Genomic DNA, 21,524 nt, shown 5'->3' with positions numbered 1-21,524 from the left:
TAAAATTAACCCATTTTAGGTGAAGGCTTAATCATGCTTAGTAATTTAAAATTGTGCAACCATCTCCACAATTCAGTTTTAGAACAATTCCATCAACTTCCCAAAGTCCCTTGTGTCTTTGGGCAGTTCATTTCTGTTCCCATGCTCCAGACCCAGACAAACACGAAGCTATGTTCTGCCTCTATTCATTTGTCTTTTTGGAACATTGAGGTTCATTCCTGATGTAGCGTGTATTAATTAAATGTGTTTCATTTTATTCCCAAATAGTATTCCATTGTGTGGATATGCCACATTTTGTTTATTCACCAGTTGATAGACATTTGAATTGTTTCCACTTTGGCTACTATAAATGATACCGCTATGAACATTCACGGACAAGTCATTGAAGGCACATAGGTTTTCAGTTCTTTTCAGCAGAAACCTACAAGTTGAAATGCCAAACTGCTTTCCAAGGACTCTACCTTTACAAAGGATTTCCATTTTGCCACATCCTCACTAATACTAGTTATTTTCAGTCTTTTTGATATAGTCATTCAGTAAAGTAGGAAGTGATATATCATTTTGATGGAGGAAGTTCAAGAATATTGGAGGGGCACCTCGGTGGCACCGTCAGATAAGCATCAGCCTCTTGGTTTTGGCTTGGGTCATGATCTCAGGGTGGTGAGATGGAGCCCCATGTCAGGCTCTGTGCTCAGTAAGGAGTCTGCTTCAGATTCTCTCCCTCTACCCCTCCCCAACATGCTCTCTCTCAAATAAACAAATAAATCTTTAAAAAAAATATTGGAGAAGGATACCAAGTCAGAATTTCAAATAATAGTGATGTACACAAGCATATTGTCACCTGAGTCAAAAGCACTGTCCAATCTAAAATTTGGATATTTTGCTTACCATGGATTTTATTTACATTAATTTTTATTTTTTTAAGTACTGCATTAAAACATTATTTATCCCAATTACTGAGATTTGGGTGCCTCCTTAAATTTTACACCAGATATAGGTAACTCAATTCCTTCACCACAGTCCTTGGGAGTTCAGCAGAGCTTTCCAAGTTTCCTGGCCTCCATCTCCCAAAGCATTAGGTAGTTGCCATCTGCAGCTTTGAATAATGCCTCTAGATTCTGCATTACCTTGTATTTTTGTGCCAGCAAGGATGCCATAGAAAAAAAGTGGATACATATCGATCTAAGGCAAACCCAGTGAAAAGGTTACATGAACATTTCTTAGTCGAGGTAAAACGAGGAAGTGATCAATAACAGCTCTTATGGATGCAAAGGATGAGTTCATGGATTATACTGTCACAAACTCCAAAGATATCTTTGCCAAGGAGCAAAGGGATGCATTCTTGGATTCAGGAAAATGGAGAATGTGGGTTTTCAATATTTATGTGCTAGCCCATTGTTTGTGTTACAACACAAAGTAGGTAAATGACCTCAAGTAGCTCACAGTGTTTGTCCTTCAGAGATCACACATATCAGGCAGCAAAGGTAGACATTGTATGATTATATATCAAAACAGGTCACACACTTCCAGAACTGTGAGCAGTAACTTTAGAGAGACCATTGAGTTCTAACGAGATAGGGAAAGATTTTCACAAATGACACATAGAGTACGAGTCCATAGAAATAGTAAATGAGAAGGATATTAGCTTGGTGCTACTTTAGGACCTATGTCAGGGTGACAGAGTTAGAGAATGCTGCCAAAAAGGTATATTGTGAATTTACAGGCTTTTGTTCCATGGCACCTTTTTTGGGCAAAGCACTTGGTAAAAAAAAAAAAGCGGGGGGGGAAGAGAGATGGGCTAGGAATGCACAATTTAGCGCACCCTCCATTAACAAAAAATGGGGAAATGCTGGGAAATTTTCAAGAATATTTTAGAAGGACAAAAATCCTGGAGTTGAGAGGGAGGAGTCCAAGATGGCAGAGGAGTAGGAGACGTTAGTTTTGTCTGGTCCCAGGAATTCAGCTAGATAGCCACTAAATCCTTCTAAACACCTGAAAACTCAACCAGAGATTGAAGAAAAGAACAGCTGCAACTCTACAAATAGAAAAGTGACCACTTTCTGCAATGGTAGGAGGTGCGGAGAAGTGAGTCCAAGGTGATATGTGGGAAGATAAACTGCGGTGGGAGGGAGCCGCTGTAAGCTTGCTACCAGAAAGTGATAATAGCAGTGGAGCACAAAATTGGAACTTTTAGAGGTCTCTTCTGGTAAAGGACATCACTCAGGCTGCTATGTGGGGGTGGAACCCTCGCTGGGACAGTGTGGTCTCAGGATCCTTGGGGTCATGGGAAGACCAGGGGTGCCTGAGTGCGGCAGAGCTCCCAGGTATCAGAGCGGGGAAGCCAGCTGCAGAGACAGAGCCAGGGAATGGGCTCTCAGCTCGGGGTTGCCATAAACGAAAAACCACCTCAGAGTCGGACCACTGCTCTCTGAGCAGGGGCCCAATAAATGGCAGAACTGGCAAGACACCCCCTTCCTACCCCAGGAGGAGCAGCACAGAAGCGCACTGCAGGAGTCTGTAGGGTTTGGAGACTTGAAATGGGGTTGCCTCTCTGAGATAGAAATGCTGGTTCACAGACTTGGGAGGGCATGGAGAGTAGACAGAAAACAGGGAGACAAGAGTCTGCTTTTCCCTGAGGGCTCACTGAGGAGTGTGGCCCCAAGCTCTTGGCTCCAGGGCTGGAGATTGGGAGGCTGCCATTTCATTCTCATCCACTAAAGCTGCATGTGGAGATCCTTCAGGGAACAAAAGCCACAAAGACCAATCCGAGCTGCTTACTTAGCCTGGCCCCTGGCAAGAGCGGTGCTGTTGGGGGGAGTGGAGCAAAGACACCTGAGAATCAACACAAGAGGCCCTTCCCCCAGAAGATCAGCAAGAACTCCCAGCTAAGACGAAGTTTATGGATCACACAGAGCTGCAAAACTCCAGCACTAGGGGAAAATATATTGTATATAGAATTCATGGGGGTTTTTTTTGCCCATGATTCTTTAGTCTTTCAATTTTAATTTTTTCTTTCCTTTTTCAAGCAATTTCTTATTTTATCAACTCTTTTAAGTCTTTTTTCATTTTCATTTTTACACTTAAATTCTATCCTTTCAATGTATTTAATTTTATTTTTGTATATACGTAAGTTTTTCTTTCTTTACAATTTTGGGATGCAGTTTCTTCTAACAGACCAAAATACACCCAGGATTTAGTGTATTGCTCTGTTCTGTTCACATGTCTGTTTATATTCCTTTTTTTTTTTTTTGACTTCTAATTTTCGGTTTTACAGTTGCATTCTATTCTTTCACCTATTTAATTTTACTTTTGTACATATATAAGTTTTTCTTTCTTTATAATTTTGGGATATAGTTTTCTTTTTTTTAAATAATTTTTTATTGTTATGTTAATCACCATACATTACATCATTAGTTTTTGATGTAGTGTTCCATGATTCATTGTTTGTGCATAACACCCAGTGCTCCACGCAGAATGTGCCCTCTTTAGTACCCATCACCAGGCTAACCCATCCCCCCACCCCCTCCCCTCTAGAACCCTCAGTTTGTTTTTCAGAGTCCATCGTCTCTAATGGTTCGTCTCCCCCCCGACTTACTCCCCTTCATTCTTCCCCTCCTGCTATCTTCTTTTTTTTTCTTAACATATACTGCATTATTTGTTTCAGAAGTACAGATCTGTGTTTTATCAGTCTTGTACAATTCACAGAGCTCACCATAGCACATACCCTCCCCAATGTCTATCACCCAGCCACCCCATCCCTCCCATCCCCCACCACTCCAGCAACCCTCAGTTTGTTTCCTGAGATTAAGAATTCCTCATATTAGTGAGGTCATATGATACATGTTTTTCTCTGATTGACTTATTTCACTCAGCATAACACCCTCCAGTTCCAACCACGTCGTTGCAAATGGGAAGATCTCATTCCTTTTGATGGCTGCATAATATTCCATTGTGTATATATACCACATCTTCTTTATCCATTCATCTGTTGATGGACATCTTGGCTCTTTCCACGGTTTGGCTATTGTGGACATTGCTGCTATAAACATTGGGGTGCACGTACCCCTTCGGATCCCTACATTTGTATCTTTGGGGTAAATACCCAGTAGTGCCATTGCTGGATCGTATGGTAGCTCTATTTTCAACTGTTTGAGGAACCTCATACTGTTTTCCAGAGTGGTTGCTCCAGCTTGCATTCCCACCAACAGTGTAGGAGGGCTCCCCTTTCTCCGCATCCCCTCCAACATCTGTCGCTTCCTGACTTGTTAATTTTAGCCATTCTGACTGGTGTGAGGTGGTATCTCATTGAGGTTTTGATTTGGATTTCCCTGATGCCGAGCGATGTTGAGCACTTTTTCATGTGTCTGTTGGCCATTTGGATGTCTTCTTTGGAAAAATGTTCATGTCTTCTGCCCATTTCTTGATTGGATTATTTGTTCTTTGGGTGTTGAGTTTGATAAGTTCTTTATAGAGTTTGGATACTAGCCCTTTATCTGATATGTCATTTGCAAATATCATCTCCCATTCTGTTGGTTGTCTTTTGGTTTTGTGGACTGTTTCTTTTGCTCTGCAAAAGCTTTTTATCTTGATGAAGTCCCAATAGTTCATTTTTGCCCTTGCTTCCCTTGCCTTTGGCGATGTTTCTAGGAAGAAGTTGCTGCGGCTGAGATCGAAGAGGTTGCTGCCTGTGTTCTCCTTTAGGATTTTGATGGACTCCTGTCTCACGTTTAGGTCTTTCAACCATTTGGAGTCTATTTTTGTGTGTGGTGTAAAGAAATGGTCCAGTTTCTTTCTTCTGCTTGTGGCTGTCCAATTTTCCCAACACCGTTTGTTGAAGAGACTGTCTTTTTGCCATTGGACATTCTTTCCTGCTTTGTCAAAGATTAGTTGACCATGGAGTTGAGGGTCCATTTCTGGGCTCCCTATTCGGTTCCATTGATCTATGTGTCAATTCTGGAGAATTCTGAGAATTCTCCTCAATTCTGGAGAAAGTTCCATGGGCACTAGAGAAGAATGTGTATTCTGTTGCTTTGGGATGGAATGTTCTGAATATGTCTGTGAAGTCCATTTGGTCCAGTGTTTCATTTAAAGTCTTTATTTCCTTGTTGATCTTTTGCTTAGATGATCTGTCCATTTCAGTCAGGGGGGTGTTAAAGTCCCCCACTATTATTGTATTGTTGTCAATGTGTTTCTTTGCTTTTGTTATTAATTGCCTTATATAATTGGCTGCTCCCATGTTAGGCGCATAGTTATTTACAATTGTTAGATCTTCTTGTTGGATAGACCCTTTAAGTAGGATATAATGTCCTTCTTCATCTCTTATTACAGTCTTTCTTTTAAAATCTAATTTGTCTGATATAAGGATTGCCACCCCAGCTTTCTTTTGGTGTCCATTAGCATGGTAAATGGTTTTCCACCTCCTCACTTTCAATCTGGGGGTGTCTTTGGGTCTAAAATGAGTCTCTTGCAGACAGCATATTGATGGGTCTTGTTTTTTAATCCAATCTGATAGCCTGTGTCTTTTGATTGGGGCATTTAGCCCATTTACATTCAGGGTAACTATTGAAAGGTATGAATTTAGTGCCATTGTATTGCCTGTAAGGCGACTGTTACTCTAAAGTGTCTGTGTTCCTTTCTGATCTATGCTGCTTTTAGGCTCTCTTTTTGCTGAGAGGACCCCTTTCAATATTTCTTGTAGGGCTGGTTTCATGTTTGCAAATTCCTTTAGTTTTTATTTGTCCTGGAAGCTTTTTATCTGTCCTTCTATTTTCAATGACAGCCTAGCTGGATATAGTATTCTTGGCTGCATATTTTTCTCATTTAGTGCTCTGAAGATATCTTGCCAGTCCTTTCTGGCCTGCCAGGTCTCTGTGGATAGGTCTGTTGCCAATCTAATGTTTCTACCATTGTAGGTTACATATCTCTTCTCCCGAGCTGCTTTCAGGATATTCTCTTTGTCTCTGAGACTCGTTAGTTTTACTATTAGATGTCGGGGTGTTGACCTATTTTTATTGATTTTGAGAGGGGTTCTCTGTGCCTCCTGGATTTTGATGCCTGTTTCCTCCCCACATTAGGGAAGTTCTCTGCTATTATTTGCTCCAATATACCTTCTGCCCCTCTGTCTCTTTCTTCTTCTTCTGGGATCCCAATTAATCTAATGTTGTTTCGTCTTATCGTATCACTTCTCTCTCGAATTCTGCCCTCGTGATCCAGTAGTTGTTTCTCTCTTTTTCTCAGCCTCTTTATTTTCCATCATTTGGTCTTCTATATCACTGATCCTCTCTTCTGCCTCATTTATCCTAGCAGTTAGTGCCCCCATTTTTGATTGCACCTCATTAATAGCCTTTTTGATTTCGATGTGGTCAGACTTTAGTTCTTTTATTTCTCCAGAAAGGGTTTCTCTAATAACTTCCACACTTTTTTCAAGTCCAGCTAGTATCCTTAAAGTCATGATTCTGAACTCTAGGTCCGACATCGTACTAATGTCCGTATTGAGTAGGTCCCTGGCAGAGGGTACTACCTCTTGTTCTTTTTGCTGAGGTGATTTTTTTCATCTTGTCATTTTGTCCAGAGGAGAATAGATGAATGAGAGAACAGAATGCTAACAGGTTAACAACGTCTCCAGCAAATATACTCTATACAAATCAGAAAAGACCTGAAACCAGGGGACAAGAAAGGGAAAGAAAGAAGAAAGAGGGAAAAAAAAAGGAAAAAGAGAAAGATAAAAACAAACAAAAACAGAACAAAACAAAACAAAACAAAAACAGAATATGATCAAATATGATCAGGCTAGTGCATAGATCAGTGCCACACACTAGATTTTGGGCGTATTTTGGTCTGTTAGAAGAAAGTGCCTGCTAAAATTTTAAAGGAAGAAAGACTCATATATGTACAAAATAAGGGTTGATACAATGAAGGGATGGAAGATGACTGTAAAGATGAAAATTATAAAAGATTTTATAAAAGGAATTGATAAGATAAGAAGTTGCTTTTAAAAAGAAAGAAGATTTAAAAAATAAAAAGAGAAAAGAAAAAAAAGAAAAAAAAGGGAGAGAATGTGATCAGGCAGGAGACTAGAAGAAAGCCGTACACTAGTGATTTAGGGTATATTTTGATCTGTTAGAAGAAACTGTATCTCAAAATATTAAAGAAAGAACAACTTATATATATATGCCAAAAATGAGGGTAACCAATAAGAAGGGATTAAAATATGACTCTAAAAATGAAAAATAAAAAAATGTTTTTTTAAAAAAGGGATTGATGTTGGTTGAAAAAGGGAAAAAAATTAAAAAAAACAGTTAAAAAATTAGCTTTGAAAAACTAATGAATTATGGTAAAAAAGCCATGAATTCTATGTGCAGTATTCCCCTAGTACTGGAGTTCTCCCATTCTCCTTGATCGGTAAACTTGGTCTTGGCTTGCTGGCTCTTCGTGCTGATCTTCTGGGGGAGGGGCCTGTTGCCATGGTTCCCAAATGTCTTTGCCGGAGGTGGAATTGCCCCGCCCTTGTGAGTCTGGGCTAAGCAAGCTGCTTGGGTTTGCTCTCAGGAGCTTTTGTTCCCTGCAAGCTCTCGGTACAGCTTTGGAGGACCAGAGTGAAAATGGTGGCCTCCCAATCTCCTCCCAGAGGAGCTGAGAACTCAGGGCCCCTCTCCTCAGTGCGCCCCCAGAGAAAAGCAGTCGCTCCCATCTCCCCGGTCTCCGTCTGCACTCCATGCTCACCTGGCCTGTGACCAAGCGTTTCTATCTCTGGCACCCGACCCCGTATGGAGTCTCCAAACCCAGCAGATCCCTGCAGTGCGCTCCCGCCCCGCTCCTCCTGGGGGAGGAAGGGGAGTCTCCCTGGATCTGCCGCTTGTTGGGTCCCTGCTGGAGGAGCAGTGGCCGGACTGGGCCGCAGATCACAGTTTATGGCAACCCCGGGCTGAGAGCCCGCGCCTCGGCTCCGTCTCTGCAGCCAGCCTCCCCGCTCCAATACCCGGGAGCTCTGCCGCACTCAGGTACCCCCGGTCTTTCTGTGACCCCGAGGGTTCTGAGACCATACTGTCCCGCGAGGGTTCCACCCCCAGCTTAGCCACTGGAGCGACGTCCCTCAGCGGAGCTGCCTTCTAAAAGTTCCGATTTTGTGCTCTGTGGCTCTATCACTTGCCAGAAGCGGCTGCCGGAGGCCCCCTCCCCCGCTGTCTATCCTCCCGAATATCGCCTCGGATTCACTTCTCCACACGTCCTACCTTCCAGAAAGTGGTCGCTTTTCTGTTCAGAGTGTTGTTACTCTTCTTATCTTCGATCTCCTGTTGAGTTCGTAGGTGTTCAGAATGGTTTGATCCCTATTCAGCTGAATTCCTGAGACCAGACGAAATCCAGGTCTCCTACTCCTCCGCCATCTTGCCAGAATTCTGGGATATAGTTTTCTAATAAACAGATCAAAATACACATAAGATCCAGTGTATTGCTCTGTTTGGTTCATCTGTCCGATAATATTCTTTTTTTTTTAAATTTAATTTTATTTTTTTCAGTTTTGGTCTCTTCTGATTTGTTTAGTGTATATTTCTCTGGGGTATTTGCTATTGCCATTTTAGTATTTTATTCTCCCATCCATCTGTTCTTCTTTGGACAGAATGAAAAGATGGAAAAACTCACCTCAAACAAGACAACAAGAGGCAGTACTGGTTGCCAGGGACCTAGTCGGTATGGATATAAGTAAGATATCAGAACTAGAGTTCAAAGTAATGATTATAAAGATACAGGCTGGGCTTGAAAAAAGCATAGAAGACAGTAGAGAGTCCCTTCCTGGAGAAATAAAAGAACTAAAATATAATCAAGTCACAATGAAAAACGCTATTGATGAGATGCAATCAAAAATGGAGGTTCTAACTGCTAAGATAAATAAAGCCGAAGAGAGAATTAGTGATATATAAGACAAAATGATGGAGAATAAGAAGCTGAGAAAAAGAGAGATAAACAATTACTGGATCATGAGGGGAGAATTTGAGAGATAAATGATACTATAAAGCAAAACAGTATTAGAATAATCGGGATCCCAGGAGAAGAGGAAGGGGGGGCAGAAGGTATACTGGAGCAAATTATAATGGAGAACTTTCCTAATCTGGGAAGGAAACAGGCATCAAAATCCAGGAGGCACAGAGAATCCCCCTCAAAATCAATTTAAATAGGTCAACACCCCAATAATATAATATAATAGTGAAACTTGCAAATCTCAGAGACAAAGAGAAAATCCTGAAAGCGGCTCGGGAGAAAAGATCTGTAACTCACAAGGGTAGAAACATTAGATTGACAGCCGACCTATCCACAGAGACCTGGCAGGCTAGAAAGGACTGGCATGATATATTCAGGGTGCAAAATGAGAAAAATATGCAGCCAAGAATACTTTATCCAGCCAGGATGTCATTCAAAATAGAAGGAGAGATAAAAAACTTCCAGGACAAACAGAACCTAAAAGAATTTGTGATTGCCAAAACAGCCCTACAAGAAATATTAAAGGGGATCCTCTAGAGAGCCCAAAAGTAACATAGACCAGAAAGGAACAGAGACAATATACAGTAAGAGTCACTTTACAAGTAATACAATGGCACTCAATTTATATCTTTCAATAGTTACTCTGAGGGGCGCCTGGATGGCTCAGTCAGTTAAGCATCTGTCTTCAGCTCAGGTCGTGATCCCAGGGCCCTGGGATCGAGCCCCACATTGGGCACCCTGCTCAGCGGGAAGCCTGCTTCTCCCTCTCCCTCTGCCTCTCCCCCTGCTTGTGCTCATGCTCTCTCTCAAATAAATAAACAAAATCTTTGGGGAAAAAAAAGTTACTCTGAGTGTAAATAGACTAAATGCCCCAATCATGCTAAGTGAAGTAAGCCAAGCAGAGAAAGTCAGTGATCATGTGGTTTCACTTATTTGTGGAACATAAGGAATAGCCTGGAGGACATTAGGAGAAAGAAGGGAAAATGAAGGGGGGGAAATCGGAGGGGGAGACTATGAACTCCAGGAAACAAACTGAGGGTTTTAGAGGGGAAGGGTAGGGGGATGGGTTAGCCCGGTGATGGGTATTAAGGAGGGCACATATTGCATGGAGCACTGGGTGTTATACACAAACAATGAATCATGGAACTGTACATCAAAAACTAATGATGTATGTTACTGTATGGTGACTGACATAACATAATAAAAAATAAAAAATAAATGCCCCAATCAATCAAAAGACACAGGGTATCAGATTGGATAAAAAGGCAAGACCCATTGATATGCTGTCTGCAAGAGACACATTTTAGACCCAAAGACACCTCCAGATTGAAAGTGAGGGGGTGGAAAACAATTTATCATGCTAATGGAAAGAAAAGAAAAGAAAGCTGGGGTAGCAATCCTTGTGTCAGACAAATTAGATTTTAACCAAAATTAGATTTTGGTTAAAATAATTTTAAACCAAACCAAAATTAGATTTTAAACCAAAGACTATAATAAAAGATTAGCAAGGACACTATATCATAATAAAAGGGTCTAACCAACAAGAAGATCTAACAATTGTAAACATTTATACCCCTAACATGGGAGCAGCCAATTATAGACACCAATTAATAAGGAAATTAAATAAACACATTGATAATAATACAATAACAGTATGGGACTTTAACAACCCCCTCACTGCAATGGACAGATCACCTAAGCTGAAGATCAACAAAGAAATAAGATCAACTGATGACATAGTGGACCAGATGGACTTCACAGATATATTCAGAACATTCCATCCTCAAACAAGTGCACATGGAACATTCTCCAGAATAGATCACATACTGAGTCACAGATCAGGTCTCAACCAGTAGCAAAAGATGGGATTATTCCCTGCATATTTTCAGACCACAATGCCTTGAAACTTGAACTCAACAACAAGAGGAAATTTGGAAAGAACTCAAATACATGGAGGCTAAAGAGCATCCTACTAAAGAATGAATGGGTCAACCAGGAAATTAAAGAAGAATGAAATTCATGGAAACAAATGAAAATGAAAATACAACTGTTCAAAACCTTTGGGATGCAGCAAAGACAGTCCTATGAGGGAAGTATATAGCACTACAAGCCTTTCTCAAGAAACAAGAAAGGTGTCAAATATAGTGTCAAATATACAACCTAATCTTACACCTAAAGGAACTGGAGAAAGAACAGCTGGAGAAAGCCTATACCCAGCAGGAGAAGAGAATGAATAAAGATTAGAGCAGAAATCAGTGAAATAGAAACGAAAAGAACAGTGGCACAGATCAACAAAACTAGGAGCTGGTTCTTGGAAAGAATTAATAAGATTGATAAACCCCTGGCCAGTTTTATAAAAAAAAAAAAAAAAAAAGGAGAAAGGACCCAAATAACTAAAATCATGAATGAAAGAGGAGAGATCACAACCAACACCAAAGAAATACAAACAATTGTAAAAACATATCATGAGCAACTATATGCCAAAAATTAGGCAATCTGGAAGAAATGGATGCATTCCTAGAGACATAGAAACTACCAAAACTGAACCAGGAAGAAATAGAAAACCTGAACAGACCCATAACCAGTAAGGAAATTGAAGGAATAATAAAAAATCTCCCAACAAATAAGAGCCCAGGGCTGAATGGCTTCCCAGGGGAATTCTTCCAAACATTTAAAGAAGAATTAATACCTATGCTTCTGAAGCAGTTTTAATAAAAATAAAAATGGAAGGACCAGGACCCCCCCGCAACTTTTCCTATAAAGGCCAACATTACCTTGATGCCAAAACCAGACAAAGACTCCCACAAAAAGAGAATAACAGACTAGGATCCCTGACAAACACGGATGCAAAAATTCTCACCAAGATACTAGCCAATAGGATCCAACAGTACATTAAAAGGATTATTTGCCATGACCAATTCTGGGCTGCTAGCGTGGTTCAACATCCACAAATAAATCAATGTGATATACTACATTAATAAAAGAAAGGACAAGAACCATATGATTCTCTCAATAGATGCAGAAAAGCATTTGACAAAGAACAGCATCCTTTCTTCATTAAAACTGGAAGTCCTAACCTCAGCAATCAGACAACAAAAAGAAAAAGCATCTGAATCGGCAGAGATTCAAACTCTCATTCTTCTCAGATGACATGATACACTATGTGGAAAACCCAAAAGACTCCACCCCAAAATTGCTAGAACTCATACAGGAATTCAGTAAAGAGTTGGGATATAAAATCAATGCAAAAAATCAGTTGCATTTCTATACACTAACAATGAGACCAAAGAAAGAGAAATGAAGGAGTCGATCACATGTACAATTGCGCCAAAAACCATAAGATACTTAGGAACAAACCCAACAGAGGAGCAAAGGATCTGTACTCAGAAAACTACAGAACACTCATAAAAGAAGTTGAGGAAGACACAAAGAAATGGAAAAACGTTTCATGTTCATGTACTGGAAGAACAAATATTGTTAAAATGTCTATGCTACCTAGAACCATCTACACATATAATGCCATCCTTGTCAAAATACCATCAACTTTTTTCACAGAGCTGGAACAAATAATCCTACAATTTGTATTGAACCAGAAAAGACCCCAAATAGTCAGAGGAATGTTGAAAAAGAAAAGCAAAGCTGGCAGCATCACGATTCCGGACTTCCAGCTCTATTACAAAGCTGTCATCATCAAGACAGTATGGTACTGGCACAAAAACAGACACATACATCAATGGAACAGAATAGGAACCCAGAAATGGACCCTCAACTCTATGGTCAACTGATCTTTGACAGAGCAGGAAAGAAGATCCAATGGAAAAAAGACAGTCTGTTCAACAAATGGTGTAAAGAAAATTGGACAGAGACATGCAGAAGAATGAAACTGGACCATTTCTTTACACCACACACAAAAATGGACTCAAAACGGATGAAAGACCTAAATGTGAGACAGGAGTCCATCAAAATCCTTGAGAAGAACACAGGCAGCAACCTCTTCGACCTCAGCCGCAGCAACTTCTTCCTAGATACATCGTCAAAGGCAAGGGAAGCAAGGGCAAAAATGAACTGTTGGGACTTCATCAAGATAAAAAGCTTTTGCACAGCAAAGGAAACAGTCAACAAAACCAAAAGACAACCGACAGAATGGGAGAAGATATTTGCAAAAGACATAGCAGATAAAGGGCTAGTATCCAAAATCTATAAAGAACTTATCAAACTCAACACCCAAAGAACAAATAATCCAATCAAGAAATGGGCAGAAGACTTGGAACAGACATTTCTGCAAAGAAGACATCCAAATGGCCAAGAGACAGATGAAAAAGTGTTCAACATCCCTTGGCATCAGGGAAATCTAAATCAAAACCTCAATGAGATACCACCTCACACCAGTCAGAATGGCTAAAATTAACAAGTCTGAAAATCTTTTTCAGTATAGCTATAGATAAAATCTTGTTAATATCTAAATAATCTATCATTTTGATTTTAATTTTCTAATTGGTCCAAGTGATTTTGAAGATGTTTTCCCCAAGTGTTTAATAATAATTTTCTTTTTTTTTTATAAACATTGTTTTGTTTTAAAGATTTTATTTATTTATTTGAGAGAGAGAGAATGAGAGATAGAGAGCACGAGAGGGAAGAGGGTCAGAGGGAGAAGCAGACTCCCTGCTGAGCAGGGAGCCCGATGTGGGACTCGATCCCGCGACTCCAGGATCATGACCTGAGCTGAAGGCAGTCGCCCAACCAACTGAGCCACCCAGGCACCCAATAATTTTCTTTTTTAACCTCTTCATTGTTGATTATTAGAATTATAGCTTCTATCAATAGGTAACAGTACTATAAGACTTCTAATTTTTGAAATTTATGGTGAATTACATGATCAATTTTTCAAATGTTCCATGACTACCTGAGAAAATGGTGTGTATTCTCTGTGTGGGGCACTAACACAGACACACACATATAAAATACATTTTGTTAAATATTTTTGTAGGTTAGTCGTTAATCCTTTTATCTTCATGTCTAAAGTAAGTGTGTATAAATCTCCCACTATGATTGCTGCTAAATCAAAATCTTTATAGACTTATTAGAATCTGTGCCATTTTAAATTTTTCTATTACATTATTCAGTATACAAAGATTCCTGTTCTGTTGTTCACTGCAAACAAATTATACGTTGTTCTGTTAAATTCCACTTGGCTTTAAATTTTACCTAACTTTATATTTTCATTTGTATTCTTTTTCCATGGGGTTTGCCCATGCGCCTGTGTTTTTTCTTGATTTTCAATATCATTTTTCAAAGCGGTATAATTTTACAAGTTGTGTAAGTAATTCTATCAGATCTGTGCTTTCTCTTCATTGAATAATTAGGTTACGGCAATATTTTGTTCTTATAACACGTGTTGCTATGAACATTCTTAATCATGTTCCCCGGTGTATATCCGCACAAGTTTACCTAGAGCATACACCCAAGAATAGAATTGCAAAGCCACAAAGTGAAAAAAAAATGTTCAACTTCATAAGATGCTGCTATTTTTTAAATACAAAGCAGTTGTACCAGCTTATGCTAACAGCAGTAATTCTTTTACTGGTCCGTTCTTATTTTTCTCCTAGTAAATTTTTCTATCAGACTTCTTAATTTTTATCCATATGGCAATTATAAAATGGTTTCTCAAACTGATCTTAATTTGCATTTCCCTAATTATTAATGAGATTAAGCACTTTTTTTTTAAAGGTTTTATTTATTTATCTGACAGAGACGCAGCGAGAGAGGGAACACAAGCAGGGGGAGTGGGAGAGGGAGAAGCAGGTTTCCCACTGAGCAGGGAGCCCGATGCGGGGCTCGATCCCAGGACCCCGGGACCATGACCTGAGCCGAAGGCAGACGCTTAACGACTGAGCCACCCAGGCGCCCCGAGATTAAGCACTTTTTGATAGATTTGTTGACCATAATTATTCCTTATTCTGTGGAATAATTATGACGTGTGCCCAGTTTGTAATTCGTTGTCTTTTTCTTATTTGTTTTATATATATTCTGGATACTAATCTAGTATTAGTTGTATGTGTTGCTTCTCTCTTATTGCTTTTGCAACTTTATGGTATATTTTAACAACATTCTTAAATTTAATGTAGTCCAATTCATCAATTTTTATTTTAAATAAATTTTTCCTGTTTAGAAAATCTTTCTCTTCTCCAAGCCCAGTAATATATTATTTACTTTTTAGATGTTAAAGTTTTGCTTTCATATTTAGATTCTAATCCATTTGTAAATGATCTTTGTGTATGGTGTGAGGTTGAAATCCATTTCCTTTTCTTTTTTCTATATGTAAATAATTTTTTTCAATGTCATCTGTTAATTTTTCCTTTTTTCACTGATCTTTAATGCTATCTAATGGTTGTATATCAAATGTTACTTAATGCGCACAGAGGGTAAATTGAAACAGCTTCTATGCAGGGTAATTTGTAATCTTAATCAATCTTACAAATAAGTAATTTCACTTTTGGAAGTTAGTCCTATAAGCTTGCACATGTGAAATGACTTGTGAATAAAGTTAGTTATTGCAACAGTCTTCGTATTGCCAAATATTGGGAACAACCTAAATTTTAATGAATAATAAATTTTCATGCATTCATATGATGAAATACTATGCAAATGTTTTATAAAACCTGTAAGAACAACCAGGAATTGTTAAAATTTTTATTATTTCATGGGGCATCTGGGTGGCTCAGTCATTAAGCTACTGCCTTCGGCTCAGGTCATGATCTCAGGGTCCTGGGATCGAGCCCCACATCCCGCTCCCTGGTCCCTGCTCGGCAGGAAACCTGCTTCTCCCTCTCCCACTCCCCCCTGCTTGTGTTCCCTCTTTTGCTGTCTCACTCTGTCAAATAAATAAGTAAAATCTTTAAAAAAGAAAAGAAAATCATTAAAAATTTTTTTTTATTATTTCCCCCTGCAGATCTTTATGTCTATAGAAACCCCAAGGATGTTATGACATCACATTTTCATTTTTCAAAATCATTGGTTGTATTAAAAGATTCAGATAACATGGAAGATTTCATGGAAAGATTTCTAGATGGTAAAGGTAACTATGAATTTTTTGTCAGGCAAAATGTTTATGAGGCAATGTTGCCATTCAACCAAATTCTCAAACTTAGGGGACATATTTTACAGAGATGGAGAAGGTTAATAATTGAAGGTGAGAGTCACATTAGTGGTTACTAGCGTCTGTCAACCTAATCTGTACCTCAATGGCTTTTCCATTGTCACTAGCACCACTTTGGGGATTATCAGGGTTGCAAAGGCATATTGTTTAAGAAATATTTTGACTGGATAGTAAGAGAACCCACAAATGGTTCTCTAGCAGTTCAAACTACCTAGATGCAAAGCTAGATCCATGAGTCTTAAAATAGTTAATGTTCAGGGATAGTTTAGTTAATATGCTCTGTCCTGGACCCGTGGTAGGCCTTATATCAGAGCTGTAGAATTTTCACTCTACTACAAGGGAGGATAGATTGATGCAAGAGGCTTGTGGAATGTGGAGTTAGGGCTCTCATTCATTTAGAAGATTCTGTCGCTTTATAGATAGCTAATGTTGCTACCCAGAGATCTTAAAATAGACAATAAGAAGAGAAATAAAGGCATGTTTTCAGGAGGCAGAAGTAAGGAAAAGAAGTGGGCTTACCTTAAAGAAATCTTCAAAATTAGTACTTTGGGCTTCTTTATTCTGCATTGCTCCTTTTCTACATACTTAGGAAAGACAGGTTTCTATTAAAATCATGTAATTGTTCCCCACAGTGGTTGGAAGGCTTTGGTCTGATCACATCAGACACTGGTATGGGCACGGACATGACTTCAGTATTCTGTTCGTGATGTATGAGGAGAGGAAGGACATGACTTCAGTATTCTGTTCGTGATGTATGAGGAGATGAAGAACGTGACAGGAAAATGGTATTACTGTTGTCAATTATTTCCTTGAAACCTTTGCTTATCTTGGTTTCAGTGAACTACATTCTAGTTATCTTCATACCTAAAGACTTCTCAGGCTTTTCTGGGGGGTTTCTATTTTCCTGCCATCCTTTAATTACTCGTCTTCCTCGGGGTTCTCTTAACACTTTACACAATCATCTTTTATGATTCTTTTTCAAGTAACCATCTGTAGCAATAAAGGCAAACTCAAATATCTAGAGCAACCACACCTTAAACAAGAGAAAAGCACAGCAGAGTGCTGCAGGGGACAAGCCCCTGAAATATGCTGAATTAACCAGAGGTGGATCTATGCCCTGTGATGCAAGTTCGTTCTTTCCTTCTTTCTTTCTTTCTTTTTTTTACATAATGTTTACATGTTGGCATCCAATCAAAGGTATCTTAAAACATTCCATAAACCAAGTAAAGTGCATCTGAAGTTCACTATTGTGTGGTCTTCATTGATTTATTTAAAAAACTATTGAATGCCTACCTTGTGACAGGTACTAAATCACGAGACAAAGAAGATTAAACCCTTTATTTATAGAGTTTATAGTTCAACAGGGAAAACAGGTATTCACCAGCAGGTATATATAATCCAAAACTGTGATATGTGATACTAAGGAAAACTATAGGTACAGTATCAGTACATGAAATGAAGAAAACTGGTAGAGTCAAAGTGATAGGCAATGTTTTCTGGAAAAAGTAACATGAAAACTACAAGCTAACAAATATGAGTTAACAAAATGAGGAGCGGTAAAAGAGAATTCTAAGCAAAAAAAAAAAAAGTGCAAATCGCCTGAAGCACTAAAGTGCAAGACATCTTTTAAGAAGTGAAGGAAAAAGTTAAAGAACAAGGTGGAAGTGACAAAAGATTAAGATAGAGAGGTGCATGGGAGCCAGACTGTGCAAGGTCTTTAGATACGTTACTGATAGTGATTTCTTTCATCTTAAAAGCAGTAAGTCCTTGAAGAGTACTAAGAAGTATAGAGACCAGTGAGCTAATCCACTGAAAATCAATGGTGTTTTGGATTAGAATGGTATCATTGAGATTAAAGAGAATGCAGAGCTCTAAAACATATTTAGGAGGTAAAGAGCAAAAGGGATTATGCATAGGAAAAAATGAGGAAGAGAGGTGTCAAAGGCACTTCCCGTATTTCTGGTTCATCTATCAGTGTAGTTAATGGTGTCATTCGTGAAGATGTTTAGGGATCACAGAAGCAAGATAAGGGTTAAGGGAGAAGATTATCAGGTTGGTTTTGACACATGGAGTTTAAGATGCCTTAGAAGTATCAAGTATCCAAATGAAGACATTTGGAAATAAATAGAAAATAACAGGTGTAAAGGTCAAGGAAGAGCTGTGCTAAAATATCAGTGATATTAATTTGGGCATAATCACAGTATAGAATATAATTGATAATAAAGATATTCATTTGGGCATCATCACTGTATAGAATGTAATTGAGACTCTGGGGGCGCCAGGGGGGGCGCAGTTGGTTAAGCATATGACTCTTGATTTCGGCTCAGGTGGTGAGATGGAGCCCGTCAGTCTCTGTGCTCTGTGTGGAGTCTGCTTGGGATTCTCTCTCTCCCCCTCCCTCTACCCCCCAGCCCCCCAAACCCCACTTTCTCTCTCCCTCTCTCTCTAAAATAAATAGATACATCTTAAAAAAAACAGAGACTATGAACATGGATAAAATTGAGAATGGGAAGGGAGGGAAGAAAGGGAGAAGGAAGTAGGAACAACGGGAGAAAAGGAGAGGAGAGAAAAGAAGGGGAACTAGAATCTATTACTGAGAGACCTTAGGATACTAAGTTTGGGTGGAGAGGGATGAGCTCACCAAGGAAACAGAAAAGGAACAGTCTGAGAAGTAGAAAGAAAATGAGAAATTTGTGATGACATAGAGGCCAAGCAGGTGGGTAAAGAAAGATCTTTAAGGCGGCCAAAAAGTCAAGTGAAAAAGAGTTTAAAATGTCCATTAAATCTAGTGACATGAAGCCTGGAATGAAGTACAGTAAAGCAGATTAGAGCAGGTTGGGAAATAAGTTGGTGAATCCCAGATCGCCAGCTCAAGCACATCTATACTGTTTCTGTCTTGTATGTGCCTATTTTCATGTCTAATATTTGGTCTTCCAACAAAGCATGTCCAAAATAAAATTTACCACCTCCAAGAAATTTACTTCTCCTGTGAATTGCACTGTCATTCAAGTGGCCTAAATCAGATTTCTTTTCTTGCAGTGTCTTTGTCTCGCTTTGGGTATCAGGGTAATGCTGACCTTATAAAATGATTTTGGAATTATTCTCTTCTTCAATTTTTTGGAAGAGTATGAGGAGGATTGGTGTTAATTCTCCTTTAAATGCCTGGCAGGAACCACCAGCAAAACTCTCCAGACTGAGCTTTTCTTCCTTGTGCCCATTATATTTAATGACTTGCTTTACTCTTTCCTCATGAAATTGTGAACTCTTAACAAGCACAAATAGCATATTATTATTCTCTTGAACTTCTCTAGCACATAGCACAGCTCTGAAACATATAAGAGAGTCTCCAAGTGTTTCTTGCACGAATGGAGCTATCCTTATAAAATGAAGCAGTAGGAAGCTATAACAAAGCTGATAGCCAGAGCCATCATTTTCATAGAAGGAACAAGGAAGTAACACGTTCTTGTGGAGCTTTAGACTTAGAATAAGCCCACACACCTTCAGTTTTCCACAATGTGGTAAGGTTGTTAGGCAGTAATTCATGCATTTCTCATACGCTGACTAGTTTCTCCTACGATTCTTTCAGGAGCTCAGAAGGGCTGTGCTTAAACTTAGCAGTTTTTTTTTTTTTTTTTGAGAAAGAACTGAGTGAAGAGGACATGGATGCTGTTGGGGAACAGGCTACATTTCAGAACATGGCATCTGATCCACAAATCAACTACGATTATATTCTAAAAGTTGTAATGAAGACACAAGTAAATGAAAGAATTTTCCTGCGCAAAGGTGATGCTCAGTGGTTTATAGAAGAAAAAGTGTTGAGACTTCTCTTGAGTCCTTGGCTCCTAAGCTAAATAAGGAGTGCTTCCAACATGTCTCTCCCAGTACTATCATTGGGGCCCTAAGAAGAATCGACAATCCCAACCAAAATGGCTCTGAGAAGTGTCCCAGGAAACAAAACAGTGCTTTTAAGTTTCCTTCATTCACTCTCACTTCCCATTGCTCAACTAGATCAGATATAAAGCAATTCTCATGTCCTTAATAGTTTCCTGACGGGCTTAAATGCCAATAATAATGTTTACAAAAGAAAATCTGGAAGCTGAAGATGCCAAATTATTGATCTTTATTTAAAAACTGCCTTCAGGTCATTTCAAACGTTCATGAAGTAAAACTGCCTCAGTGCCTGCTCTGAGAACCCTCTGTGACTTTGACTTCATTACTTGAAAATCTTTGGGTCTCTTTTTTTCCATTTTAAAAATGAAGAAATATTCACCTTGTAAGATTGTATGAAGAATTATATTACCCGATGGATGTACTTTGCCAAGATGGCACCTGGCACTTAGTAAAATATATTTAAAAATTCTGATCTCTTTATATATTTTAGTCTTGCTTTTCCTTTGACTTTAGAAGGTAATAACTTAATGGTAGTGGTTGGTGGAAGTCTAACAGTTAAGGAAGTGGACTGTAACTGTAAACCTGTAATTGCATTCCTAAGTTTGTTTCTGAGCTGATCCTTGTATAAGGAAAAGTGAAGTGTCAAACCCCACAGAGAACTAACAGATATTTAACTTGGCTTGGAGGAAGGATTAAAGTGGGCTGGAGGAGACTTTTACCCTGTTAGTGCTATTTCTTCACTTACTTGCTGTTCATGTGCTTCTCCTCCTAGGTACCCCTGCAGACTGGAAACGTCACTTGACCGTGGAGCAAAATGAAAAATTTGACAGAATATTCCAAAGCAAAATGAAAGATTTTCCCTTGAAGTTCATCTGGGATCTAAATGAGGACTAGAATCAGTGCAAAAGAATCGTATAAAACTCTACTAACAGGAAGCTTACTTTAATACACAAATAAGTTTGTGCTTTTTATGCAAATGTTAATTATAAAATTTCGTATGAGTAAATTGTGCTTAGATTAGTTGCCATGATTTTGATGAGCACTTTAAAATTTCACAAATTAGGGCACCTGGGTGGCTCAGTCGTTAAGCATCTGCCTTCGGCTCAGGTCATGATCCCAGGGTCCTGGGATCGAGTCCCACATCGGGCTCCCTGCTCCATGGGAAGCCTGCTTCTCCCTCTCCACTCCCCCTGCTTGTGTTCCTGCTCTCGCTGTCTCTGTCGAATAAATAAATAAAATCTTAAGAAAAAATTCACAAATTAAATTATTTGAAAGAGAGTCTGCATAGGTAGCCTGTATAAAAAAGAAAAAAGCAGAATTCATGCAACATGAATTGTAAATGTCTTGAGAGAGTTTCCTTAGTGTGTATTTTTTTAAAAGATTTTGTTTATTTATTTGAAATAGAGAGAGAGAGAGCATGAGCAGGGAGGAAGGGCAGAGGGAGAGGGAGAAGCCAATTCCCCACTGGGCAGGGAGCCCAATGCAGGACTTGATCCCAGAA

At 39.1% G+C, this 21,524-nt stretch overlaps 1 protein-coding gene across 1 annotated transcript; it reads left to right on the top strand.

Annotated features, from left to right (window-relative positions):
• The first annotated feature begins 8,690 nt into the window (after nucleotides 1-8,690).
• On the top strand, nucleotides 8,691-20,917 carry LOC114219506 (amine sulfotransferase-like). The gene is made up of 5 exons (XM_028117050.2): nucleotides 8,691-8,700; nucleotides 15,926-16,051; nucleotides 16,765-16,875; nucleotides 19,748-19,915; nucleotides 20,796-20,917. Exons 1-5 carry the CDS (start codon nucleotides 8,691-8,693, stop codon nucleotides 20,915-20,917), a joined length of 537 nt encoding a protein of 178 aa, XP_027972851.2.
• The last annotated feature ends 607 nt before the right edge of the window (nucleotides 20,918-21,524 follow it).

Source organism: Eumetopias jubatus, unplaced genomic scaffold (genome assembly GCF_037043125.1).
Source record: "Eumetopias jubatus isolate StellerSeaLion01/CBP00866 unplaced genomic scaffold, mEumJub1_p1.0 scaffold_6, whole genome shotgun sequence".
NCBI lineage: Eukaryota > Metazoa > Chordata > Mammalia > Carnivora > Otariidae > Eumetopias > Eumetopias jubatus.
Note: the sequence above shows the minus strand (reverse complement) of the source record. Positions and strands in the feature narration are given on the sequence as shown.